A 21,314-nucleotide genomic window follows, 5' to 3' on the forward strand; every position below is an offset into this window, starting at 1 on the left:
AAAAAGGCAACGAGGAAGTCTTTTTTTTAAACAAAGGTCAAAACTCCTTTTGTAATGTAGATTTCTGAGGGTGCACTCTTGTCATAAATTAATCTATAACTTTCCCTACATAATTTTTAACAAAAAATATTGGTAAAATATATACTTGGGAGTCTTAGACCTTTCCAACGTTATATAGTTTGTCAAGATTAGATTAGATTTGATTGTAATATAGAATAGTCAACGTAGGCGTCCCGTATACGGGACGGGGTGACATTTAACAGGTTAAACGTACCAGTTATGCACCATGAGCTTCTGAACAGCCAGCAGGGCATTATAGCGGACAAGCTGGTCTTCATGATGCATGTGGTTCATCACTAGTTGTTTACCACCCAGCTGTTCGATCACCCTAAAGGACAGAGAAGCAGAGAGATGCAGTTCCAGATTATTATGTTCTGCAAGATGGGAAATAACACAGGGCCTCTATGCCTTTCAATTGAACTCTGGGAATGACAGAGAACAACAGCGGCATTATTTTTGGCAATTCCAATCATTCAAATGAAAAGGCATTTCAGTGCAAGACCAACAAAATCACAAAACTCAAAAAGCTGTCATCAGCTCAAACAGTCCTTATCTCTAAGTAATTTTCCAAAGAAAATGTGACAAAAATGTGAATGTGGCATTTTCAAAAAAAAAAAAAAGAAAGAAAAGAAAATGAAAACATCTTGCAAACTTGCCACTACCATGCTAGAATGTCATTTTAATAAAGTCGTATGCATGTACATAAATACATACATAACAATTAACAATTCATAAATTAATATTTTCGGCCACTTTATATTTGATAAAATGTCATTTGAAAAAAAAAAAACCCGTTAAAATCATATTTGTTACACCACAATGTGTTTAATTTGATTCGTTGATGCAGCTAGAAATATTCAGAGGGAAAGTGTCAACAAATTAATCCTTTTAAAATAAAACAAAATTATTAGAGCTGTTATTAAAGCATCCACAAATACCGAGCTGCATAATCAGGCTCTTGTTGATGCTTTATGAAAGATTCCAAAAGAGAAGCTTATCTAACACTGTGCTTTCTAAGAACTGCTAGATGGCACTTACAATTTTCCATTTGTCGTTTCCAAGTCATTTTGAACTTGATCTGAAATGCTCACAGTAGAAAAATGCTACCTTCTGTAAGAAATATTATTGACAAAACCATTACGCTCCCACTTGAGGACTGTCTTTGGGATTTGTACTACAGATACAGACAGACAGATACAATTATAGAATGAAGAATGGATATCTCGGTACTTGTCGGAACTGAATGCAACTCTTTTGCTCACCTGCAGAAGCTAATTTGTTCTGGAGTGGTCTAATTACAGGGTTAGCAGGGTTGATGAAACCAATGAGTCCCTATAGATTCAGCGCGGTTTCTTTGAACGATAGGGGCATTTTGAAGAGGAAAGCGAGAGTGTGCGTTGTGAGTGGCTGACCTCAGGGGGGGGGGTGGTCTGGTTTAGAGAGGATATTAGCCACTCACAGCGGAGCTGGACACGATTGGCAGATCTCTCTACTTTTAGAGGAAAACTATATATAGCGTTCTTAATTTTAAAATTGATTGGCTGATCATGAATGCTACGTGCCGACAATATAAATGATAAGCTTATGCAATATCTTGCAATAGGTCAGCCTGGACGAGTTCGTATGCTGCTCACTTTGAAGTGATGTAAGTGTAAATTGATAACTGACATCATCGCATGCAAGCAGTTGCCCCAGATGGTAATAATTCTAACCTGGGCGATTTTCAGCACTGTAATCGTACAGAGCTACAGGATATTTGGGTACTGGGAAACATGTCATAAAACTGCAGAGCCGCAGAGTCGGAGAAACGGTCACTTATGGGTGAAGGATGAAGGACACTCGCTCACCTCTTGCCGCGAGGGTAATGTCTCACGTATTCCCCCACATCGTGAGCTGCCACGGCAATAACCTGAGGGTCGTCAGACACTTCCAACAACCTGGTCAGTATCCTGGCAGGAAGCACAAACACACAATCAGTTCAGGTCCCCAAAAGCAATCAGTAACACCTCCAGGGCAACACTAAACCCACGCTGAGCAAATATATCCAAGGGTCCTGTACAGCTGGAGATGTGGTGTCTACCAACAGTCCAGGAAAACATTAGAGGTTCTGTTAGCTCAGTAAGAAACAAATATGCGAAAACTGAAAACAAGTTTCCTTTAAACAGTGTTTCTGTCCTTGTCTTCCAATAAAAAGATCTAAACATCATCCAGATACATTTAATAGAAAAGAATAATAAAAAAAAAAAAAAAAACGTCTGATTTTTAATTGTTTTTGAAAGAAGTGAATTGATCAGTAAAAACATAATATTTTGAAAAATTACAATTTTAAATATCGGTTTTCTTTTTTAATATATTTTAAAATGTAATTTATTCCTGTGATGCACAGCTGAATTTAGAGCAGATATATTTCAGTCTTTAGTGTCAGAAATAATTCTTCATGGATATATTAGTAGCAATAGCCAAATGTAGCAATAGATTTTTTTTCCTAATGCCAAAAATCATTAGGATATTAGGTAAAGATCATGTTCCATGAAGATATTTTGTAAATTTCCTACCATAAATATATAAAAACTTAATTTTTGATTAGTAATACGCGTTGCTAAGGACTTCATTTGGAGAACTTTAAACAATACAAACCATCAAAGGAAAGCTCATTTATTCAGCTTTCATATTATGTACAAATCTCAATTTCAGAAAATTAACCCTTATGACTGGTTTTGTTGTCCAGGGTCACATATGCTTATTATAATGAATCCTTGCTGAATAGAAATATACATTCTGTGAGATTTACGCTTTGTAATTCATCATATATTATTGAAAATACATCTTATAAAGTATTTTTTATGGATGATTTTTTATTGAGATATTTTCAACAAAAACACTGCTTAAGAAAATTATTTTTTAGAGAGGCGAGAGACTTGTTGCTCTGGGGAATATAGTTTCAATCTATTTCTGCTCAAAAACAATGTCAAGTATGAGATGTTGCATGAAAGCGTGAAATTATACTGACAGAGAGGGTTTCAACACTACAAATCACCTGCACACTGAGAGCAAGAGAGGGAAGGAAAAGAAGAGAGACGAACTAAACTGAAACAAATAGCTGAGGGCTGAAATGGAGCCTGTGCTGATTGTGGAGAGGGTGGTGATGAGAGGAATGAGATGAGTAGATTAGGATTTAAACGGAGCTGTCAAAAGGGTCGAGCTGACGCATGATTAAACTACTGAGAGACAATGAATATGAGAGTTTCAACTGATACTCGGCTTTGGTTTCCACTTGTGCAACCTTCACCAGAGGGGGAGGAGAGGAACACGCACAATGTGATTCAGACAGTAAAAACAACTTATTTAAAAACAGTACAGTAGGTTCAAAACAGTAATTGAACCATTTGCTCAATACTGCAAAAATAATTTCAGTCCCTCTCTGAACACTTGACCCCTGCTAACATCTTTTTATACTAAAAGCAGGGAGAACTGAAAACACTCATTATGACTGGTCACACATGTGAACGATATCAATTCACACAGCATGTATGTTTCAAAGCAGCCACTTTCACATTACAGTATTCTTAATTATAAAAAAAAAAAAACTATCAGCAAAAAAACTATCAGCAAATGATTGGCCTCAATTTTCAAACAACCGGTAAATGACTGGAGTGGAAGTCACAAGTAAGCATTTGTGGAGAAGGACAAAAAAATATTTATTTTTGACCAAATTTCAGCTTCAATCTCAAATTCTGTTGATTTTATTACAAAATTCAGACAATAAATCTGATTTTCTATGACATTCTATGATTAAGCGTGACAGAACGCTGTAGATGCCAAATGGCAAGTGATCTTTCCCTCTTTATTACTAGTTATAGCGCATTTGAGAATAATGTTGCATTTTAAATGCCAGTGGTTGACACTGCAGCAAGTTATACAACACCCCTACTCCTAACACCAGATGCTTCTTACTTCAGCAGCTCGTAGTTCTTCTCATTCAGACGAACTGCGTTTTCCCTCCAGAACTTCTCTGATTTGTGTACTGGACTCCACTCCAGACGGCCAGACTTCAGCTCAGAGCTGTACTCATCAAAAGAACTGCAAGAGGGAAAGCAGTATAAACATGAGGAAAAAGCAACCTGTTGAAAACATCTTGAGAGAGTATGTGGGCTCTACCTGAGGTCCTGAACGCTCTCTCCCAGTCTTTCCAGGAGGAACTTAATGTCATCAGTGATGTCCTCATCATCATATTTCTGCTGGTCCAGGTTCTCCAGCTGTTTGAGCACTTTGCACTGGATCATGGCAAGAGCGTACTCCTGACGGGTCTCTCTCTCAGCGGACTTCTCCAGCAGGTTCTTCAGCAATGAACAAACATCAAACATGTTAATGGTGTTACTGGAGAAAACTTCAGGTGGATAACAAGTACTAAGATTACTGAAATCAATCCAAGCAAATTTAATCGGATGTCTATAATGAAATCAATCATATTTAAACATTCCTTCATTTCAAATAAACTTTGACGAGTGCAGTAATTCAGAAATGGATATGTGACAATATTTAAATTATAACCACCATTTTCTTTTATCAGATTTCATTTGAAGGTGGATACCATGTCACCATGGAGTTTAGTAATAAAGATGATATATTTTCCAATATATCTTTGAAGAACTTTTTAATTTTAGATCCACAGTGGTTGAATAGCTAAATTCAAGACTATTTCCTAGCAAGAAAGATACTTCACAGCACTGGGGGGAAAAAATTACTATTTGAATTGTTCAGACTCTTGTAAAGAGAAAGTCAGTGCTCTAAATTTTAAATATGCATTCACCATTTCTTTTCAAACTTCTACTCTTATGGAAAGCTTTGTGCGTAGTGTGAGGAAAGATGTTTTACCTGCACCCATTTGACACGGCCCTTTCAACAACCAAAAAATGAATGCCTTCACTGAACACTTGATGAGAAAATTAACATGCCATATCTGAATAAGAGTGCTTTTATTTCTCAGAATTCATTACAGTCTAAATGGACATGGCTCATTTGACAGAAAATGCTAAAATAAAATTTGACTTCATTTTTAAACCTTTTGGTCTTAGCCGTACTAAATTAGGTGTTGTTCTTTGAAAACATGCCCCTTCTTCTGGCCTTACTTGAAAAATTCCTCTTAAGTTGTTCTTCCAGATGCTACCGGTAGGCATCAAGTTAAATTGCTTAGATCAAATTGGGTGAAATATCAAACCAACTCATGCTGCTACTCTAACAAATATCATCAGTAAATGGACATGATAATGAATTATTAAAATCTCAGAAGTATTAAAAAAGAAAAGAAAAGGAAATGAATAAATGAATCATATTTTCCGTTAATGTCTGCTGGTTTAGTAAAGTCTAGCTGTAGGTTTTATGATAGACTCAAGGTGGTACATATAAATTTCATTCCACTCAAGCAGCCTAAGACGACGACCTCTCAAACAGGTGAAGTATTGATTACTGATGAAACAGAAGAACCAGATTTCATTTTGAATGGGCCTGAATCAGATTTAATGAGACAATTTCAATTTGAAGCTAGTGAGGTAGAAACCAAGTAATAATTAGGCATCTGATTGCCTTCAAGCAGCTTTTAATCACCAGAATTGTGACATTATTATACAACAAAAAGCCCCTGGCGAAATTGAACAATTAGAGTGAGTGAACGCTCAGCTGTCCAGCAGGATGGATGTCATACTGTTGAATATATGAAGGACAGCAAAGATGTAAAAGATGAGTAGGTAAGCTTGCAAAGGAAGAGTTTATATTAAGTGGCAGTGACAGACTCCTAATAGAGTGATAGCTGCAGTGTTGAATTACAATAGTAATGCATTCTAAAGAGGCGATGAACAGTGCTGGCATTTTAATTTGCAGCAGCCTAACGTTTTGTTTCATTGCGGACTGCTCTAAGGCAGTCTGACAGGTCTTGGTATTGGTAGTCCTGTTGCAAGCTAACATACATTTTTTATGCAGGCCGGACACATTTCTCTATTCCAAACAAAAGCTTCATAGCCATTCTCATTCTCTTTCTAATTACAATGTTCAGCAAGTCACATCCTTAATCAGATCCAATTCCAGATGCACCCAATACCATGTGACTTTTCTTTGACACAAAAGAGGAAGTCTCCTTCATACATTTGTAACACAATTTCTCTCCTTTTAATGCTTGTTTTGCAACACATAATAAATCATGGTGAACAGGTCAGAAATCTGATTAGCCCAATGTACAGCTGCGGTAAACAAGATGATGAATTGTTAGCACAGTGCTGTCCTACACCTTCCTCTGTGACATTCTGCATCTATGAATGCTTACACATGGCTTTCTCATTCTATGGAAATAAGACATTGATGAATGAGCAGTAAGTGAGGTTCGTTGGCATCAGAGTAAATTAACTTGTTAAAAAAGACACTCACATTGAGAATTGGAAAATGATAGAGCGTTAGATTGTTAGATACTGTAGAATGATAGAACGACAGACAGCAAAATAGAATGCTAGATAGAATGTCAGATAGAACGACAAAGACAGAAAAATAGATGGACAGAGAGATAGATAGATACATAGAGAAGACAGTCAGAGAGACACTAGGATGGATGGATGGACAGACAGACAGATAGAGACAGATTGAAGGACCGATAGATAGATGGACGGACAGACAGACAGAGAGAGAGAGAGAGACGGATGGACAGACAGACAGACAGACAGACAGAGACAGACAGACAGACCGATAGATAGATAGACAGACAGACAAATAAAACGCGTTTTTAGGCGCGATATGTGAACGGCCCCTAAGGCGCTCGCTCACTCAGCACGCGCTGAAGGCTCATTGCAAAATGTCTAATGCATTTAACAGACCAGAAATAGAAGATCCTGCAATAACCAACAGGTCTGGTGTTTGGGTGTTGGTGTACCCTATTGTCATGTAGCAGATGCGACATACCGTTGTTTTTTTATCCACCACTCTCTTGCCATCACCATGGCTTACAGGGAATCCAAAGTGCACCCAAACACCAGACCTGTTGGTTATTGGAGGATTTTCTATTTCTGGTCTGTTAAATGCATTGGCCATTTTGCAACGAGCCTTCAGCGCGTGCTGAGTGAGCAAGCGCCTGACTGAGTAGCCTAACATAAACATATAACTATAAGTTGGTGTTTTTTTCTTCTTCAGGAGTGTCAGGGACGTTGCCTGTTACGTCGTTTGGGTTATTGGGCTACCTTGTTGAACGCATATCATTATATTTCTCTTTTTTTTTTTTTTTTTTTATATATAATTAATTAGTCCAACGAACTGTTCGGTATACATAATGCGTACCGCGTACCGAACCGAAAGCCTCGTACCGAACGGTTCAATACGAATATGCGTATCGTTACACCCCTAATATATATATATATGAGAGAGAGAGAGAGAGAGAGAGAGAGACAGACAGATGGACGGACAGACGGACGGATAGACGGATAGACAGATAGACAGATAGATAGATAGATAGATAGATAGATAGATAGATAGATAGATAGAGAGAAAGAGAAGGATGGACAAACAGACGTATAGATAGGTAGACAGACAGATAGATAGATAGATAGATAGATAGATAGATGGACAGACAGACAAAGAGAGAGAGATGGACAGAAAGACTGATAGATAAATGGATGGACGAATTCACAGACAAAGAGAGAGACAGCCGGATGGACAGACAGATAGAGATGGACAGAAAGGCCGAAAGATAGATGGATGGATGGACATACAGACAAAGAGAGATAGACAGTCGGACAAACAGACAGACAGATAGATAGAGACGGACAGACGGACAGGCCAATAGATAGATGGACGGATGGACACAGACAAAGAGAGAGAGAGAGAGAGAGAGAGAGAGAGAGACAGACAGACAGACAGATAGATAGGTAGGTAGGTAGATAGATAGAAACGGATGGACGGACAAACTGACAGACAGATAGACGGATGGACGGATGGACAGACAGATAGATAGATAGATAGATAGACAGACAGACACTGACAAAGATAGAAAGACGGACGGACGGACGGACGGACGGACGGACAGATAGATAGATAGACAGACAGACAGTATGGGTTGCACCGACTAATCGACTTCAATGCTCTGCCATGACGCTTTAAGCTTGACGTTGACTATTCGCCGGTCCTATAGAGGGCACAATAGGATAATAAATGTTTGAAGGACTTCCACATTTACGCTCCGTTTCCAAACAGTTCAAATGAAAAATAAATGTATACTCCGAAAGGTCCACAAGTTGTGTGATAATATTACTGGATGCTCGAAATTGAACGGGAGAACGCACATTCTAAACAGCTTATTGTACAGGTAAGTTAACTGCTGTTCTAATCTAATGCACTGCTGCACTGTAACGCACACAAATAGACTACAGACAGTAGCTCGTACGTCATGTGCAGATCGCTCGCGCACAGAATCATTCAGCGCAAAAATGTACTGTCAACGCTGTTCTGTGATTTCTCAATAAAATAGCTTAGAAACTGAAAAGTTCAAGCATTTTGTTAATCACTAAATCCCACAGCGTCACTACTACTAGAGAGATCTGATTTAGAACAAGCAGAAATCTGTGAGAAATAAACCGACCTCAAAGGTAAAATAACTGATAACTGATGTTTTCACAGCTCCAGACTTATTTGTTCATTAATGATGTCATCAGCCACTAGTCGACTTCGACTCGACTTTCATCACATAAAAGTCGACTTTAAAAAAAAAAATCACTAATTGTTCAACCCCAATAGACAAATGGACGGATGGACGGACAGACGCAGACCAAGTGACTTAATTCCTGTACATCTCTATACCACGAACAGAAAGACATAATAAGTTACATAATAAGAATATAGAATATTTTCTGTATTAGAATAAAGAGAGACCTATGATCAGCTACAATAAAGAATCACAACAAGGCTAAACTACAGCCCAATATCTTCAATCCTGAGTGTTTAAAGTATTGCTTTAGGTAATACTATATATAACAGTGGGGAAGAGTGTACAAATGTGGAACATAAATAATGGCAAAAGTGCAGAGGCAGATCCATTGATAGCTGCAAAATGGAAGCCATGTAATCATGGACAGACACAGAGAGAGAATACCTGGTCAGGACAACTTAATAAGCTCTTCAGCAGGTGAGATGAATGAAGCGCTGCACTCTAATTCAATACTGTCAGCGACATGGACAATGAATTCATTACACAACTCCAATGACAACAACAGAGCCCAGCTTTCAGGGCTAATTTGAACATTAAATGTAGCCAGCACTATGAACGACATGTGCAGGAAAATGAAATGCAGAATAAGAGTAACAAGCAGCCTGTTTTTGTGCCTCGGCTATGTATTAAACAAATATGTGCCAGCAGTGGAAAAGTAATAAGCCCGACAGAAGATAAAATGCCTTGGGACCACATTTGGTCTAGCACTATATCCTAATTCAAATGATCAACACTAGCAGGAAGGGCAATGTGGGGGTGACGAGTTTTTTTTATGTTATTTTTTTCCATTTATAGTCTCTAAGAACCAAGCACTGAATAGGCGATGACGCTATGACGTGTGGAAGAGATTAAAACGAGCGCTTTTGTCAATCTGCAACCTTAATAAGGTAATAATGGGGTTCTTAGTACATTCTGGGCAAATTAAATCCTTTCAGAATAAAAGAGTGAGTGATCCGCTAATGGACTTTGAAGAGGACACCTTCTGCTGAGCAATGCCCTGATCTAAAAAAAGTGAGAAAACAGAAACACCCATCCATCTGTAATGGATTCAGCACACACACTTTTTCATTCATTATTTGTGCACCAAAAAACAACAACAACAGTCAGTTAAACAGTCTGGCATCAGACTTAATGATCACTCATTAAGTACTTTTAGAGATATGTTTACATGGTGCCTTCACTTATCTTCATTTAACAGATGCTTTGCAATCCATTTCCTTAAAAGACTCTAATTGCAGCAATGGTGCCTTGTACTGTACATGATTGGGGTTAAGTGTCTTTCAAGTGTCTTAATATGTTGTGGCTCTGATAATGTTTCTCTTTTAAGTGCGCGAGGTCATAATGGTTCAAATTATACTCTAATGACCAGTTTTTAAAAATAAACCAATTAAAACTGCATTGTTCATTGGTAGATGTTCAGTGGGGTTGACAAGTCTAAGAGCACACTGAAAAATATGGAATTCAAAATCTACTTTCGACCTGTACATAAATAAAGAATTTGGATACATTTAGAAAAAAAATTATAAAAATTGAAAGTGTCATTTTAAAAAAGGCCGTTCTAGGTCACCAATTAAATAAGCAAATGTGGGGAAAACTAAATGAAATGCTAAGAAATGAAAACAACAAAATGCTAAGAAAACAAACGAGTATATTAAAGGAATAGTTCACCCCAAAATATACTCACCCTCAGGCCATCCAAGTTTCTTCAACAGAATAGATTAGGAGAAATTTTGGATGCCATCAAAAATCCACATGCCAGTCCTTGAATTAATGTCTTGTGAAGTGAAAAGCTGTGTGTTTGTTAAAAAAAAAACTGAAACAACTCTTGATATCTGCATATTTTTCTCTTGATTTAGCAGAGATGACTATTTTTCAGTGAAGCGATATTATGGATAGAGGAATCATATTTTAGTTGGAAAAAAAGGTTTAAAAATGTCTTGATGTATTTCTTACAAATATGTAGCTTGTGGGTCTCTTACAGTACATTACTTGTGGACTTTTGTGATATCTTTATTAGCCATTTAAATTCTCAATCTGACAGCACCCATTCACTTGCAGAGGATCCATTAGGTGAATAATATAAGCATTTCAGCTGGTGTTCTCAGATTTTTGGAACTAGTAACAGTGGCATATTTGATTGCAAATTATTCTGTGATTACACTGTAATAGAAAGCATCCGGCTGAGTGATGGAGTAGGAGTGTGTATCTGAGAGGATTCAGTGGTGGCTTCAGTATGAAATTACCTATTAGTTTACTGCAGCTGAGTCAATCACAGATTTTTAGGAGGGCTGAAATAAGAGCCATACTAAACAGGGTCCTAAAATTGCTTAATGCTTTGTTTTTTGGAAAGAGAAAAGGCATGAGGCTGATTTTAAAAAGAACATTTGACACTACTGCATTCACAAAGTCAGGAAAGGAGACTGGATGGCTAATGATTGCGGCTTGAAGAAGCATTTCATGACACGTACCCTGAAAGCAGCCAGGATTATGCGAGTGACCTTCTCTTTGACAGACTCTTGGAGGATGTCGGAGAGTGCCGGTACCACGTTATAGCGTCGCAGCTGTTCGCAGAGTTGCGGACTGAATGCCAGAAGCCACACGCAGAAGATCATCTGATACTGCAGCTGGAAGCCACACTTATTGCTCAACACTGCTGTGATGCTAAAAGATGGACAGACAGAACAGTCGAAGTTAGTAAACAGTAGGGCATCTCGCCCCTAATGGTGTGCTGAGAGGATGCTCTTCATAAACTTAGCCCTGATGGTTTGATGAGGGGGAAAATGAAAGCCCACATTTTTGTGATGTATAATGAGACCATTACATGAAAGAAATTTTACTTGAGAGGCAAGAAAAAGAAAATTATCTTCAGAGAAGCCTCATTATCCTGTCTTTTACGCTGTCTGTACTCTAGAAAACAAAAGAACTTTTATGATCACAGGGCTAAAACCTGCTAGGACAATGAGAGATGCTTTCTTGTTCTACAAGATTTGTTTCTTCGATACGGCAGGGGATGGGCAGCATAAAAGGGGCGTGAGTAGAGCACACTGTTAACTGCGTGCTGCAACCTTAAAAAATAGAAAAATAAATGTGTCACAGGGTTTGACCAATCAATTTTCATGCCTAGTCTATGACTCTTCCAGACTACTGGTTACAGATTTTAAAAACTGTCCAAGCCAACCTAATATTTTAATGAATATTTAATGAAATAATTAAATGATAAATATAATTACTAATTAAAAAAACATAAATTATTTATAATTTACATATCATTTACACTTGATTTATAATATATAAGGTACATATATATCTCAATAAGATTTTTTTTTTTTTTTTAAGATATCAATAAGTTTATTAGCACGGATGCGTTAAATTCATCAAAAGTGGCAGTGAAGACATTATAATATTTTGAAAGATTTATTTTCAAATAAATGCGGTTCTTTTGAATGCTTTTAACATTGATAATAAAAATATTTTTTTCTTAAGGACCAATTCAGCATATTATATTTTTATGATTTTATAAGGACCATGTGACACTGAAGAAATTCAGCTTTGCCAGCAAAGGAATAAATTACATTTTAAAATGTATTACAATAGAAATGTATTACAATAGATGTATTACAATAGAGTTATTTTAAAATTGCAAAAATATTTTACAATATTACGGTTTTTACTGTATTTTTAATCAAACAAATACAGCCTCGGTGAACTAAGAAACTTCTTTCAAAATCATAAAAAAAACTCTTACTCCAAACTGAAACTAAAGCTTTACATTTAATATTAAATATTATTTAATACAATTTTGTTACAAATACGATTAATTCCAGGTCGGTCCAGGTAATACTTACTAGATAACCATAACACAAAAAGAGCTTAGGTATTGTTTACTATGTGCAATATTACCCAAAACATGACCTAAATATTAGTACGGAAGTGAGAATTACCAGTTCACTCCGTCGGCCTCCACCCAGGCGAATCTGTATTCATTCACTTTCAGCATGAGCTGCAGGCAACCAGCGACGCACTGAACGTACTGGGAGCTCTGTGAGGGTCAGAAGGAAAAATACACGTACACGACACACACACACACACAAATTAACATGCACACAAACACAAAAGGACAACACCATCAGAACACGGAGAACGGAACAGTTCAGATAAGCAGGGAAATGGATGCATGAAATAAGCCCGTCCTTTTCAGGAACTAGCAAAGGAACACAATGAAACTAGGCTGCTCAAGCAGCATTTACACTCTCTGTAATTCTGCATTCACTTATGCACGTGCAGGACTTTCTGACTTTTAAAAAACGCCTTTTGGGTAACATGCTGGATCAAAGAGACAATCCCACAATGCAGCAGAGAGAAAGCAGCAGACTTGAAACCAGGACAGAGTGAGTGAATCATAGAGAGATGTTAGAGGATATGCGGCTGAGAGAAGAGAACAGACTCAGTCATTAACTGGGCAAGATGATACTGTAGATCAGCACTATATGCATAAAAGCAGAGTGGTCCAGAGAATAGAAGAGACAGGGAGACAGGTCATGAAGAATAGCAAAGTGGAGGGAGACATCATAAGAGCCATGAGAGAAAATTGAATGAAAATTTGTGGCTGCTTGCTATGCGCCAGCAGATTTTGACTCACGACATATGATAAAAAAAAAAAAAAAACCTTTCTTTTCAAATGAACTCTAAAAAGTGCAAAAAGAAATGAAAGAGGAAGATTGCTATAGTGCAAGACAAAAGCCTTCTGGTGATCCTTTCAATCTATCAAGTCTAGTATCTTTAAAAAAACAGCAGAAATATTGGATTATGACCACAGCCATTGGAAAGAGAGGAAAGAATCTTTATAAGAATGCTTACAGGCGAAAAAGGTGTTGCATTAGAGAAGTGCAGCTGTAGGAAAAAGTGAAAATATTCACAGTGGATATGAATGTGGGGGGGGGGGGGGGGGGGGGGGAGCATTGGACAAGAAACAGCGTGTGCCAAATCCCGAAAAAGAGAGGGGTGAAGATCTCGTCCTCTGAAAGGTGAGGCACACCCCCGCCTCCTTCATCTGTGACATACTCACTTCACTGGGGGAGATGGTCCCTGTTCCAGGTTCAGCACCTGTACCATGTAGTTTCTACCAAAAAAAAAAAAAAAAGATAGAAAGAAAGAAAAAAATCTGTGATTTAGGGCCTCTTGTTGCAGCGAACTAGAGCGGTATTCTTGGACAATGACAGGAGGCATGACTCCTGTGTGAGTGAGATGGCTTGTTCATGACAGGCAATCGTCTAAAATTCTGTGGGAGAGTGGCCCTGAATTGATTTCAGTCTCAGCTGCACTGCAAAATGAAATGTTTAAGCTTGGTACAAGAGCTAAATCACAATTTGGATGTTAAAGACACTTTTGCATCAGTATTTAAAAAATACCCCCAACATAATCAAACTGGTATTTATATTCATTTCCAGCAAAGAATAATAGACGGGATTTTTTTCCAGATTCATTGAAAACATTTATTCACAGCCAGCACAGCTTAGCTACAATGAAACAAATTTATGGAGTGCACTCTGAGAGGTCTAATAAACATGAAATGCTTTGAGAGGTTTTCTATTTATGATTTTCAACGTTCATTAATTCAGAGGTCCCTAGGGCTAAAATATGCAATTGCATGCAAAATCCAACATTCTATTACTATAAGGTGATTTGTAGGGGAAGTGAAAATGAATACATACATACGTAGTGTTCTCATTTAGCAGAGGACCAAAACACTGCTTATATTGGATGCCATAATAAAAGAACTAGTATGAAATAGTAACTTAATAAATAATAAATTGAATAGTTTTTGTAAAACATCAAGCGTTCTTTCATTAATTTTGAAGGCATTTCATTAGATGCCATTCATTCATTATTAAATTATTTCACAAGCTCAAAAGAAAAATATAATTTTACTATTTTTTTATCTAATAAAAAATGAATGTAAACAATTGTATCTATCAAATCTATTGGAGAATAACAGACTATTTATAGTATATTTTTAATACAAAACTTTTTTTTTAAATCCATACAAAGTGAACCCAGTTATGCTTTTATTCACTCCTTTCATGTCAGCATTAAATAAACCCATCGAATGCAGTACTCTATCTCAAGGTTATATTTTAGTGTATCACTGGGTCTTTCCATTAAGCTCAAGAACGTACTCTAAAGCCATTCTCTAATGAAAGCAATTGGAAAACGAATGTGTTAGTACACAAAAGAGGGATGTTTTCAGTAATTAATGGGATACTCCACTCCAAAATGAAGATTTTAGCATTAATCACTTACCCAATGTTATTCTAACCCTTAAAAGTTTTGTTTGTCTTTGGAACACAATTTAAGATATTTTGAATGAAAACCAGGAGGCCTGAGAGACTGTCCCATTGACTTGCACTGTAAATTGCACTGTCAGTTTGCATTCAGGGGATGTTCTACAAAATTATGTCACGGTGATGCAGAGAGACACAAAGGAGATGAATTATTGAATAAAGTCGTTACTTTAGTTTTCTTCACATACAAAAACTATTCTTGTCGCTTCATAAAATTCAGATCGAACCACTGATGGCAGATGGACTATTCTGACGATGTCTTTCATACTTTTCTGGACAGTGCAATTTATTTGGCAGTCAATGGGACAGTCACACAAGCCTCCTGGTTTTCATCCAACATATCTTAAATTGTGTTCTGAAGACAAACAAAGCTTTTACAGGTTTGGAAGAACATGGGGTAAGTGATTAATGACAAAATGTTCATTTTGGGGTGGAGTAAACCTTTAAATTACAAATATGGCTTTGATTTCTTGTGAACCCCCCAGAAATTCATTGTATACACACTTTATTTTGTTAAACCAAAATGACATCTGTACTTTATACGACTGTTCAAAAGTTTGGGGTCATTAAGACTTTAACATTTTTTAACTGATCACACGTCATGTCGTAATTACCACAATTCTGAGTGTGACGTTATGTGACATTCTACTTGGAGCTGTTCCATGTAGGGGTGCTTCGATCAAGATTTTTGAGGCTGATAATCGATCACCTGATCACCTTTACCAATCTTTTTAAAGCCTTCTTTTTTATCATGTAGAATTATTTATAGTGATGATCCAATAAGGACTTGTAGACATTTATTCAGGGCCTGAATTTCATTTTTGAAATTTTTTTTTTCATTTCAGGGGTGGAGTGGGCCATTAAAAAAACAAACAAACTGTAATTTGTCTCTGCTATACTGCAATAAACATCTTCATCAAGATCTTCAACGTCCTCATCACTTTTTCTTACAAGGCTATTACATGCATGCCTTAACTGAATAATTCTTAATTGAATACCTATCTGTGTCGTTAATGTTGACCAACAAAAAATGTTAAATAAATGTAAACTTAAGGAAACCTACTGTATCTGAAAAATGAGTTTAATTTGTATCTCTACCAAAAAATGAAAATTGCCATAATTTATTCCAGTTTTTCCAAATTCAATCCTTGATTCAAATTTCTAATTTGCTTAAAGGGGGGGTGAAATGCTCGTTTTCACTCAATATCCTGTTAATCTTGAGTACCTATAGAGTAGTACTGCATCCTTCATAACTCCAAAAAGTCTTTAGTTTTATTATATTTATAAGAGAAAGACAGTCTGTACCGATTTTTCCCAGAAAAACACGACCGACTGGAGGCGTGACGTGTGGGCGGAGCCAAAGAATCATGAGCGCGAGTAAGCTTTTGCGTTGAGAGCGTTTGGAAGCTGTGACATTACCGTGAGGAAAAAAACATCCAAAACAAACCATGGCTAACAGTCAGATTCAGCGTATATTTATGATCCAGAATCAGATCCAGAGGCTGAAATTTAACAAGAGCAGCAGCAGCAACGACGTCTCTATGTGGTATGTACTGAAACTGTATATATTTGCTTAGCGGTTTTGGAAAATGACTAAGTTCCACTTTATGTCGTCTTTTTTTTTTTTTTTAAGCTGTACATGTGGAAAGTGCAGTTTGATGACAACATCGCATGTTGTTTACTTGATGTGCTTACGCGCCGATAGCTAAGTTAACAACACAGAGATATTTGAAGCAGTTTTACTCACCGTGTGCGGTTCCAACACACGATCGTGACCCTTTTTCGTTGGGACTGCATTATCCTTAAGAAATAAACGGTGTGCAAATCTGGCGTCAAACTGGGCCTTGTTTGTAAAACAAGCATCTTCGAAATGCAGGGAACAAACACAAACACTTGCACAACTCCGTTGATGCTCTGTAAAAATAAACTCCATCCACTGGTCCCTTAATGCTGTTTTTTTTTTTTTTGGTAATCTGTGCAGGGTTGTCTTGCCCTGGCAACCAAAAACACACTTCTTTTGTGACATTTCGCGACGCTCTCGCTCTGATCAGTGAACATCTGTTGTGCTCTCTCAGTGCTCTGCTCTACGGGAGCGCGCGCTCTTCCGGCAGACGTGCCCTTAGGACCCATATAAGGAAATTCCGCTCCATCTAACGTCACACAGAGCCATACTCTAAAAAAACTTTCCGAAACTTGTGACAAACTGGAAGGAGTATTTTTGGAACAGAAATACTCCTTCAAACGTACAACTTAATTTTTGAAACTTTGTCCATGTTTAGCATGGGAATCCAACTCTTTAACAGTGTAAAAAACTCAGTATGTATGAAATAGCATTTCACCCCCCCTTTAATTAATTTGGTCTAAAGAGAGAAGAATGGCAATTTTGTTTGAGAACTACATATAAAATAGCTGATATAAATGGATTTTGGTTCTGGCTTGTGAAATGACACAAAATATGTTTGAAGGTCATCTAAAATGATTACGATTAAGAATACATTCAAATCCAACAAAATACACAAAAACTCATACTGTGTTCTAAGGTGTGACAAAACGAAAAGCTATATTTCTGTCCAGTAGGTTCTCTAAACACACTACTGTTATGTGACACAATCACAGCCAACTATTAGATATTTGATGTTTAATGTACAGCTGGTAAGAGCAGAATTTTAGACCAGTTAGATTTCACTGTAGGATGCATTATTGTAAATACTAGCAACTGCCAAAACATCCTGCCCTTTGCTGCGACTGATTAGGACAAAACTCAGATACACATGGAAAACAGCTTTTATCTTTTGCTACTTTATAACTTCCTGCCTGGTACACTGACGGGCTTGGCTTGACATAAATATATGTACATATCTACACCAAAAACGTATTGTGGGGCATGAAATAAAAGAAACAAAAACGTAATTCAAGGTGCTTTTTCACCAGTTCTCTCAAGCAGGTAACACAAACAAAACTTTTAGAAATCCATGCTGAACTGGCACATCACTTTTTTCTTTTAAAAGCAAAAAAGTCAGTACCACCACAAGTAAGGTCGACCCCTGGTTCCCATGTGCTGGTGGTAAATGACTCAACCCAGTGCACTTAGCACCAGTACGCCCTGAGTGAATCTCTTAATCTGTATCTGTGACTGGACTGCTGCAGCCGAGCTCACAGCTCACAGCTCATTCTGAGTCAGGAGGATCCAGGATCAAATCGTGCTCTAGGCACTTCTCGGTTTATTCTTCTTGTTGTGCACTTTATATAAAGCACTCTGCTGCAGTAGTGGCCTGACACGGCTGCCTCTGCAGATCTTGACCCCCTACTGTGTACGTGTAGGATACGAGGAGTGGCACAGTACATACAAATTCACTCGTTCCTGTGCAGGTGCTGCAAAGTGTTTGACACACAAGCTGGGCTCAGAAAGTCTGATGCTGTCTTCCTGTTTTGTAAGCTATTTACCATGACATTTCAATGACCTTTCCTATTTGGTTTCATATATGATATAATACAATCACTCAAATCAGTTTGGTTATGAATCATCCAGAAAAAAATCTGTGAATGAATTCAAAGGAATGAAGTAAAAAAAGTAATAATAATAATAATAATCGAAACAAAAGATTATTGGGTTGCAAATTTGGATATCACTATGGCTTAAGAATATGTACTCTACACAAATCTAATAATTGGGTGATATTTAATTGTAAAACAAAGTATATAAATGATAGAAATATTCACTACTTCATCAAGCCTTTGTTGTTTCAAGATTTTACATTCAACCAATTAAAAAAAATAAAAATAATAATAATAATAATAATATTATATATATATATATATATATATATATATATATATATATATATATATATATATATTATACACACACAAATAGTGTTCAATCAAAAATTTGCTCTAAATTTGCCAAATAAATGAATAAATAAACCTTTGTTTCAGATATAAATTAGACTTTGAATCTTACATTTTCAAAGTGGACTCAGCAATATAACAAACATTACTTTAACTGCTCTTGATAGTAACTAAAGTAAAAAACTGACACAAATAACCTCCTTCTATATGAAGGCTACCTATTTAAATCCCTAAAAACCTAAAGGCAATTTTTTTAAAGGAACACAGCGCACGGGCAGTGCTTTGGCACATCACAAATTCTTTTATGTCTGAGCTTGCCTTTCACACTCCAGTGAAAGGAGGAGGATTGAAAACCAGAAGAAAGCGATGGCATCTTTTGAAGTTTCATTGTATAGGAAAATTTACATCATAAGGCACAGAGGCAACACTGAACCAGACACAGTAGGTTATGTTCTGTGACTGACACGAAGAAGCAGATGTGTTTTAGACATGGTGAAGAGCTTTTCAAGAAATAAAAGCCTGCTGAGAAATGAGAGTTTCAGTGCAGCATGAGCTTTTTTGTTTTGTTTTGTTTTTATAGATTTTTCTCTTTAAATCTCATGTATAAAATATAACTGAATAGGCCAAATACAAGTCTTCATGATCTCTCTCTAACACACACACACACACACACACACACACACACACGTTTACTGTACATGCAGAAAATGTTACTGTTTGCATTTCTAATACAACCCTCTTTCCTTAGCTCAAGCACGCAAATATCTTAACCACATGCACTGTAATCTGTATTACACTGAAAGTTAAATTTCCAAATGAAAATGGCGATGATGCGTTCATATGTGCTTAATTTTCACTCGAGGAAACAGCTGTGGTGTGACGAGAGTTGAACGCAGCGTAAACTTAGTCTACAGTAGATGGGAAACCAAATGCTCCCGTGATATTTTGTAAACTGTATTTATGAAGAATAAAAGAACTGCACAGATGCAGATATTATAACAATCTATCGATAAACACACACCTTGTCCCCTGTTTCTTGCTCTGCGGATTGAATAACATGCTGATAGATGGGGAAGAGCCGACCGAAGTGTGCTGCTGTTTTCATATGAAAAATATGGCGTAACGACACCCATGGTGGTGGTCAAAATTATTAAAACACCAGAATTTTCACCAGCTAATAAATGGTTTTAAGTCAGTTATTTTTCTATCTTTTGCTATAGTGTGTCAGTAGGAAATATCGGTTTACATTTCCAAACATTCAACACAAGCTGTGCAAATCCAAGCTGATAATGAACGTGAATTTGCGCAGCTTGTCAATTAATAACAGCTCCATTTAGTAACAGCTGCTCTATGTGAAATCACGCACCTGATGGAATTTACCGCTGATTAGAGAACCGGCTTTACTGACGAGATGTGCATTAATCATCGGCCAATATATATTGTGCACCCCTAAAATAAAGTGCTTTTGCTTTCACCTAGATACACACAGCATCTCTCAGACATTGCTGCTTCAACGCTAAATGTGGTTACTGAAACCATGCCTTCTTTCTTTGTTTGAACATTTGGGTGGCATAACACAAATATTTCCACATAATGACATAGACGTGGGGTGTGTTTAAAAGAGCTGTTTTAGGGGGGCTTGGCAGAGTTTTAACTTTGAAAAAGAATATCTCCTTTGGATTTGCAACTGTACAGATCTTTTTTTATGCACCAAGAGCTTGTTACACTCCAAAGAGAAAGGAAACATTTAAAATTGCATCATATGACCCCTTTAAATATTTTTTTTTAGTTGGTGAAAATACTAGTGTTCTTAAAACTTTGGCCACCACCGTATATACTGTATATTTTTCCTTCCGTAAAAAGAAAAAGTTAGATAGTAAGCAAAACAGCATCAGCAGCTTCCATTCAGTTTCATTGTATGAAACGGATGCAGTGAAACAGTCACTGAGACTCAGTCACTAATATTCTCCTAAACAGCATCTCCTTTTGTGTTTCAACAACAAACAAAAAATGTGTCGTTCAGGTCTGGAATGACATGATTTTAATCATGACATTTTAATCGGTTAGAGTGAAGGTCTGCTGATTTTAGGATCGAATCTCTTTGTTTTCTACCTGAGAGCTGAGCTGGGTCTTAATCCAGTTGAAGTAGTAGTTCAGGTCACTGCCCTCCATCAGGTCACGTCCCCAGGCAGCCAGCTTTGCTATGATCCGTCCAGCCTGAGGCAAAGAAGAGAAATGTCGCATCAGTGATTGGAAAATGCATTTCTGTTATATGTGGCTTTCATACAGATGCTTGAAAATGGGAATATATAAAATGTCTTGATGGG

The 21,314-nt window shown here is 37.1% G+C and overlaps 1 protein-coding gene across 2 annotated transcripts in view; it reads right to left on the reverse strand.

The window, feature by feature from the left end:
• Positions 1-21,314, reverse strand: part of LOC113045731 (V-type proton ATPase subunit H-like) — a 40,041-nt gene that overhangs the window by 6,032 nt on the left and 12,695 nt on the right. Inside the window, exons 6-13 of one of the 2 annotated variants that reach the window (XM_026206334.1) lie at positions 21,100-21,204; positions 13,863-13,916; positions 12,739-12,836; positions 11,266-11,458; positions 4,219-4,397; positions 4,015-4,140; positions 1,908-2,009; positions 275-388 (exon numbers count right to left, since the gene is read on the reverse strand). In XM_026206334.1, coding sequence (XP_026062119.1) covers positions 275-388; positions 1,908-2,009; positions 4,015-4,140; positions 4,219-4,397; positions 11,266-11,458; positions 12,739-12,836; positions 13,863-13,916; positions 21,100-21,204 — 971 coding nt within the window. The remainder of the gene's footprint in view (positions 1-274; positions 389-1,907; positions 2,010-4,014; positions 4,141-4,218; positions 4,398-11,265; positions 11,459-12,738; positions 12,837-13,862; positions 13,917-21,099; positions 21,205-21,314) is intronic. The other variant, XM_026206335.1, reaches the window with a different exon arrangement.

This window comes from Carassius auratus, chromosome 27, assembly GCF_003368295.1.
Source record: "Carassius auratus strain Wakin chromosome 27, ASM336829v1, whole genome shotgun sequence".
NCBI classification, from domain to species: domain Eukaryota; kingdom Metazoa; phylum Chordata; class Actinopteri; order Cypriniformes; family Cyprinidae; genus Carassius; species Carassius auratus.